Source organism: Atta colombica, unplaced genomic scaffold, assembly GCF_001594045.1.
Source record: "Atta colombica isolate Treedump-2 unplaced genomic scaffold, Acol1.0 scaffold105, whole genome shotgun sequence".
NCBI classification, from domain to species: Eukaryota; Metazoa; Arthropoda; class Insecta; order Hymenoptera; family Formicidae; genus Atta; species Atta colombica.
In genome coordinates, this window is record NW_017259190.1 from 3,401,054 (window position 1) to 3,409,481 (window position 8,428).

General features: G+C 29.7%; 1 protein-coding gene across 2 annotated transcripts in view; it reads right to left on the minus strand.

Moving 5' to 3' along the window:
• Positions 1-8,428, minus strand: part of LOC108691318 (kinesin-like protein KIF12) — a 16,441-nt gene that overhangs the window by 6,415 nt on the left and 1,598 nt on the right. For both annotated transcript variants that reach the window (XM_018198999.1, XM_018199008.1), the window contains exons 2-7: positions 8,063-8,300; positions 2,253-2,345; positions 2,098-2,176; positions 1,592-1,804; positions 498-635; positions 103-244 (exon numbers count right to left, since the gene is read on the minus strand). In XM_018198999.1, the coding sequence (XP_018054488.1) occupies positions 103-244; positions 498-635; positions 1,592-1,804; positions 2,098-2,176; positions 2,253-2,345; positions 8,063-8,283 (886 nt within the window). In that variant the 5' untranslated portion in view covers positions 8,284-8,300. The remainder of the gene's footprint in view (positions 1-102; positions 245-497; positions 636-1,591; positions 1,805-2,097; positions 2,177-2,252; positions 2,346-8,062; positions 8,301-8,428) is intronic.

The window sequence follows — 8,428 nt, forward strand, 5'->3', positions numbered from 1 at the left end:
GTTATTAATTATGATGCCAGAAAAAATAAAAAATAATTTGAAAATTTACAGGATGGAATCTTGATGATTTCCACGGCGAGAATGCTTATTTTTTAGTTTTACCTTCTTCGAGAACCGCCAAAAGATCGTCCAGTTCCTCACATTCTACCGTAAAGAGATTCTCGACAAAGAATCCGCGCGTCTTTTTACTCCATCGAACTGCCAAAGGTTTTCTCGAAGTGCCGGGATTTAAGAGATCTATCACCTATTTATTTATTTATTTATTTATTTATTTATTTATTTATTTATTTATTTATTTATTTATTCATACTCATCTATTTGTATATTACTATCATTTTTATAACAGAATTTACTATTTGCGACGATAATTATAGCTTTTTTATTTTATATGTGTAAAATAAAAGAAAAAGTTTATCTTTTCTTATGATAATTAAAAAATAGACGCTTATTTTATTGTATTATCTACTTAGACGATACGTTATCGTTTAAAAACAGACCTTCTCGTTATAAATTTCCAGGAAGGAAGCCTTTAGCACAAAATTGCACTTTTCATGTTCTTGAAGGACTTTGAATAGGTAGACGAAAGAACGGAAGACCAGACCATGATCCTCCGAGTACGGATCCATTTTGTCGAACTATTATAAAAAATGATTCATTTAACTTTATAAACACAAAAGATACAATATAAAAGTGAATTAATTTAATTTCACAGCATAATTTAATGTATAAATTTAAGATCTTAATTAACTTTTAAATAAATAAAAATTCTAATATAAGTTAAATTTCATCAAATATATTAAAATAATTGTAATTAATATATTAGCTAAAGTATGTTATTTAAAATTATTTTCGTTGAAATATATTATTACAGCATTCTCTCATTATTACTAAATAAATAAATAAATAAATAATTATAAATAAATATGAATTAATTTATTAATATAAATTTTTTATAACGTTCAAATAAACGGATAACAAAATAAAGCTTTCTCTGTTTCTTTTTTTTTTTTATATGTTTCGAATTTTCTATTTATATTTTTCTTCTATATTTTTTTACGCAAGAAATAATTATGAAATATATATTTCAGCAAGAAATTTTTTTCACATATTCGATTCTCTATTTATTCTTCAAACATACTTTTTATTGATCATTTGAAAGTGTTGCTTTTTATTTAGATATGACCTATCGAAATTTCACGTTTAGTTGCAAGAAGAGACGTTACATGTAACTTGAACGCATTATCTTATCTACGAAAGACAATCAACTTTAACCTTCTGACTAGCTATGTAGATATTGATCACTAACGTCACCATATTACGTATCGCATTGTCTTTTACATTATGTGGACGAATGTGTGTATGTTGGGATATGATTAAAAAAGCATCTCGCTTACGATTTTTTCCGTTATCATCCGTTTCGAAGGGTTCAAAAAATATGGAAATTAATATTTAGAACGGGATCTACATTATGATGAGAATTTGTCATGTTGTTTATTTGCATTATTGCTAAACACAAAATAAAAAATGACAATTGAAAATAATTTTTAAAAAAGATTCATAACAAAATAGTGACTTTTTTTTCTTCGCTTACAAGTCTCGGAGGCCCAGTCAGGGTATGCGTTTTGCCACTTCCGGTCTGTCCGTAACAAAACACGGTGCAGCTAAAGCCTTCCACCGCCATTTCGATGAGATTCTTAATACCGGAGTACTGCAGGATATCCTCCTGCGTAGCATTTGGCTCGAAAACGACATTGTATGAGAATATCTTCGGCTTTTTGTCACCGCTGCTCGTAACCGCGTCGCACTGCAAGATAAAAGACGTATTGACGTATTGTTCTGTTTAACTTGACTATTGAAAACGTCGCGTTAATGATGGAAAAATGTAGGCAAAACTTGACTTGACTTCAGAAATCGAAAGATGTAAATCGAACAAAACGAAAGAACAGACCCCTCCACATAGCATTCTTTATTCAAAGTAAGACATTCGTTAAACATCTTTAAAATGTAAGAGGACATTTCTAAATGTCTTTGAGATGTTTCTTAAAGGTTTATGCTATGTGAAAATCATTTTATGGACAATACAATTTTTACACTTACATATATCTGTCCATCGCCAGGAAACTGCACGGCCATTTCTTCACCGGATTTAATTTCTTTATTACTGAGCGGACGAATCCTATAAGAAAAAGAGAAAATAACATAGATAATAATACCTTTAAGTCACTTTAAATCAACCGATATGAACTAAATACCTGACCACGACATTTATATTATTTTCTGGAAGTAGATGCTTCGTTGCAATTATCCGCTTATCGCCGTCTATTAATCTTTCAATGCTGCCAGCCCTGAAAGGATGTAATAACATTATCTTTGAGATCTATTATTAATATGTATTAATGAAATAAATTCAATTTTTAAAGAACAATACTTTAATATTAATAAATTTCAGTCGTTTTGCATATAAATATAATATTTATCTATAAAATGTTTGGAAAGCAGAAATGAAAGTAATTAAAAAATTTTATCTGTATCTACCCGATAAATGATTATTTATTATCTTTTAAAAGAGTGAGTAATATTATTCATTGTTATTAAAAGCAATCATCTTTGAATACAGAATTAGGTTGTATTGTCATTTAAGCTCTATATAATTAAAAATCTTCCTATATAAAAATCGCTATAGTTAAAGATCTCTTCATGGACATTCTTTTATGTTAAAAAATGTACAGAAAAAATGTAAGACGTCAAGCACAGCTGCGGTTATTATCATCACGTGCACAGCTACCATTTCTATTATTAAACATCATGACCACCGATCTAATTCCGTAAATTAACGACGTTCCATGAATGCGCAATTGTAAATGTCCGATACGGAAATGTTCAGTCAATCGTTCGATTGACCTCTAATCGGGCGGTCATCCCTTATAATTCATAAGACACCAATCGAACCGTATCGAGTCGCGAGTCTATCGCGTGTTTGGCCGCATTATCCAGGCGCGATTTCTTTTTCATCTGGAACGCCGCGGCATTCCGAGAGACCTTCCTCAATGATTTAAAACAACGATGTTGGTAAATATCAGATCGTCCGATTGATTACACGTCGCAAACGGCGATTCTTGTGAAGTTCTCGTTACGGAATACGAAATATCTTGTAAATCTCGTACTCAATGTATTTGCGTCATTTCACGCTGAAACTATTTCCTCGAATGGACGAATATCGAATAGCTGGACACGAAATGTTGCTTTGATGATTACAATCTTCGAAAAACAATGCGGTTTACATTTGCCGTGATAACAAATTAGTACAATGATCCCCCGCGCGCGGAAAACAAAATTATTCAGAATTATTGAAAAAAGATTTCCTCCTCTTTCTTTCCTTACAGTCGATAAGCGACATTGAACTATATATTATAAAAGTGCGTACATCGGCCACGTGTATGATTAATATCAGAAAAGACATCTACAAGGACGACTCATTCTTGATTTTATCTATCCGATAAATAAATATTTATTCCTATTGCAATTTATAAAAAAAGGATAACATTTCATCATTAAAATAATTTCATTATTAAAGGCAATTATCTTTGAATACAAAGTTGCGTTGCTATTTAAACTCCATGTAATTAAAAATTTTCCTATATAAAACTTGCTTTTAATTAAAGATCTTCGCTTTTATGTACATAGAACATCGAGTCGATTAAAAGAACATTTTTCATTTCCTTTCTCTCTCCATATTTATATACGTAAGAATTAGTGCTGAAGTATCTAAAAATTTAGTCAGATACAGATCTGAAAATAAATTATTGCTATAACAACAAGTTTGAGTGTCATACATAATTATTTTGATGGTCTAAACAAAAATTATTGTATCTAGCTAAAGTTTTAGATATAGCAAAAGTTTTCTTATTACTTGTATAGCTGCATCTACGACGTATAATTAGTTATCTGAAAATAATTATGTAAAAATTAAAACGTTCAGGCCCGTATTTAGAACGTATTTTTATTAGAGCGTATTTAGCATATATAACTCACGTATACTATAGAACTTTAGACATAAAGTTCGCGCGTTTATTTATCGATAAAAGTGCGTTCTGAATATAAGCTTCTATGTTTCATGTATCCTTTAAATTCTTTGGAATAGAATCTTACTTTAAAAGAGCGAAAATTGAATCAATCTTAAAAAAGAATGGCTCAATTTTCAATCTTTAAGATTCACTCTTAAAGTTTTAGAGAATGTGATAGCAGGTACCAATTATATCTTCTTCTTAATTCAATTGATTCGCTTTAAACGATCTTTCGTGATGGTCTAAGGGATTATGTGAATTCAGAGTAGTATTTCTCTTTGTACGTACACATACGCAACTCACATGCGAGGTAACTTGGTGCTTGTTGTTTTACAAGTAATTGTCGTGTCACATGTGAATACGGTCGCGTACGTTGGAAGTGTTTGAACGATTTCTATAAGTCTTGACGACCGCAAAAATCGCTCGGTTCACTAGAAAAAGAAACTCATGTCGCCCTCGTTGGTATCTTCCTCAGTATATATTATAATCATACACACATATGAATGATCGATACAATGGACGCACATTTACAATACAGTTCGACGTCGTTTATCGATTGCGGGACCTTGCCGTGCGACCTCTCATAATCTTAGTCGATATCACAATGACCACCCTGTATACATTCGTGTGTAATTATTTCGATATTATCGCCAGTCTCGTTTTTTTTTTTTTTTTTTTTTTCGTATACAACGCGAATAATTGGAAATAGAACGCTCGAAAATGTCTCTCAAAGGGATGTGTCAAGATTTGAAAAGATAGAACGCAGAGAACGCAAGTTCAGATGATTTATTGTAAGCATTTTCAACGTTCTAATTTAACGTTTAATGTAAATTATTTCATTTTACGTACACAAATTTATATACACAAATTCGCGGTTGCGTTTAAATGGCAGAGAGATGAGCTTTCATGGTCACGGCGAAAGTAGGTTTGAAATGAAATGCGCAATTGTTATTCAAATACAGCCGCGTGCCGATTGCAAATTCAGGACTGTAAAGAAAACATTAGCGTGATAGATCGTCACTCACATACACTGACAGTGAATGATATTTCATAAAATATTTATTAGTATGCGATTTGCGTGATATATGTTTGTCATATCGTCTATTCGGAAAATTGGGAAATTAAATTACTCAATTTTGAGTGCGATCAAAGTCTCACTACAAATGTTTCGAAACATTGATTGATTAATCAAAGAATTAAAGCATTTGTAGTATTACATTGATTGTGATCTAATACTTTAGCATTCATTTATTCAATTAAAATAATTTAGTACCGTTATTATTAAAATATAATTATAATACTTATGGTATGTTAAACATTTTTTAAAAAGGCATTAAATTAAATTACGCGAGAGATTAATTCAAATTATAATTGAATTAAACAAATAATTTAATGTCCCAAAAATAGTTTAATATACATTATAATATATTTTGATATATATTTTATATAATAAAATATTTTATATAATAAAATAATGTATATGTGTTATTTCATAACAATGTAAAAATTGATTATACGAGACTGAGAGAAAAACAGTAATGTTCCCATAATCGATAATCAATGTCAAAGTATGATATTCCGGAAGCGTGGAAATGCCCATGCGTGTGTGAATTCTTAGTATCGATGGGCGAATCGTAATGGAGTTTACACAAGTGTTCTATGTAAAATCGAATAAAAGTGGCAAACGCGCGCGAGTTACTGTCCCTCTTGATAGTCGCATCGTGTGTCATCTTTGTCCCAGATCTTCCGAATGATTTCCAGCTAGGAAAATCTATCGTGTCGACCAATTTTCTTACTTGCAGAACCACGAATCGATAGAGAAATTGTGCGAAACCGTATAATCTCGAAAGTCAACTACAAATAAGCGTGAAAAATAATACATTAAATTATATATTACAAACACTATGTTGTGAAGCGCTACATAGTTTATTAATATACAAATCATCATGTTAATATATACTTATGTACTAATAATCAGATAAGGCATTATATCAGCCACTCAGCTTCAGCCTTACCTTTGCATGCTCGAGTACTTATTATTTGTAACATATATAGTCACTATTTCCACTTCTTTGTTATTTTATATTGTCATTCATACTCTCAATAGAACTATTATTATTATTATTATTAATATTGTAATTTACTTTAATTATTAATATCATTCAAAAAAGATTTGAACTTTTCATATTATTTATTATTTACATTTTTATAGCTACTTTTCAATTATATCTCTAATTGCAATTTTATAATGAAATTATATAATTATTATATAATTAATTATATAATTAAAATTTTATAATATTATTATTACTACTTGTGTAATTTTTATTTTATCTTAAACTCTTTTTAAGCTTAAGTGGAATATACATAATATATTTTATGACGTATTTTGCGTTATTTTTATCTATCGGTTTCTCTTATATAAGTAAAAATGTAGCAATTATTTAACGCAAATGTCACTTGATCATGAAATATTAAACATTGATTAAAAACTATCAATTTCAGCTGACATATTTTTGCATAAAATCTACGTCGATTTCCATGCTTACTTATTAATTTTGCATGTAACATAATCATTCTGATATTATCGTGACAAATTAAAACGATAAAACTTATAACGGTTCGATAATCGAATCACGTATTTGCGCGAATGTAATATGTCATTTCAACTTGTCACGTAACGATCAATTGTCGAAGCGGTTTTTCATCAAGCATTTATCCTTTCCAACATAAATTAATACGTCCAACATAAATTATTCCGTTTCATTGTCAAGAAAATTTATAAAAAATTTATGCGAAAACTTGCAAGTATCATTACGTACGTTTTAATACAAAATAAAATACATATCACATTATTTTATGAAAGAATTTGCAATATTTTTTGTTGCAAGTTTACAAAGATTTATATTGATTATTTGAATTTGTTGAAATGAAATTGATATATTAAAACATATGTAATATAATTTTCGGATTAAACGTGGATATAAAAAAATAACAAAAACTTATTATAATTTTCTAATTTATTCATAAAGACAGAATACAAAATAAATTGTCAATTTTTTATTCGTTTGCCTGTTGTCATATTAATCTTCTTTTTCGACAATGTCTTTGCTATTAATGCTTTACTTATTTCGGTTTCATATATTTTTCGGCCAAGCAAATTCACAATAATTTTGTTCCTGGAGTTCAATGATATATTGTTCTTCATGTCTATTATTAAGCAGGAAAATGTGATATATTTTATCAAAGATATTGCACAGACGCACAATTATTATTTCTTATCATGACTTGATGATGGTATTACTTATAAGTTTATCATTCGAATAAATCTTTCGATAATTATAATTATAATCATTTTCTGATATAAAGAATTACCACTTGCAGACTAAAATGAGATCTCGGAAGAAAATTTAATATTCCTAAACCATTATTATTTATATTTGCATTTTTTACAGTTTACGATAACTTTGGCAGTATTTTGCTCATGTTATTAGACGTTATTTTCACAAAGGTAAATATAAATGCATGGAATGAATGATTTTGTTGACTAAAAATGTAGATATGTACAAATCAGAAAATAATTTTGTAAGACTATCAAAATATAGGATATTTAAGCAAAAAGTTTTAACATTTTCGCAACCAACTTGAGCTTTTTACATAATTATTCTGATAATCCAACAAAATTATTTTCAATTTTATCTATCTAAATATAAATGTTTCAAAACAGTTTTTTTTTTCGTGTGTAAATAAGAAAGTGTGCATGTAAGAAAATAAATGTAGTAAAAAAAATAAAATAAATAATAATTTATTAACGTGCGATTTTATAATTAAGACACCAGGCTTAAATGGGAATTTCAATGAATGATAATATTTACGAACAAAGAAAATGTGTGCCAGATAACGGAAATACCACCTATAAAACTCAGACACAAAGCAGTTTAGATCGATTCGCGACTCGTTCATTCCTCTCAACATACAGTAGCATCTAGAATACTCACTCGTTACCCCGTGAGTATAATAATACATTTTTCCCCTTTCCTTTGGTATCGGAGCCACCGCTCTTTCCTGGACTACTTCCTCGAGAACCAGTTTGCTCGGCGGGACTGTTTCCTCGCGAGCCCCGTCCTCCACCTCTTCGTCCTCTCGATCTGCTGTTGTTTCCATGTTCTCGTTGGGGGCTCAGACCGCGCGTCGGAGACGGATTTTTCACCAGCACCATTCGTCAACCTGCTGGATCTACATATATGTTATCTCAGTAATTAAATTTTACAATCAATAAGTAGCTGTCGATACGAAATGTCGCATTTCGAAAGTATCAATTTTACACATATATATAAATTATATGTAAATTATATGTATATATA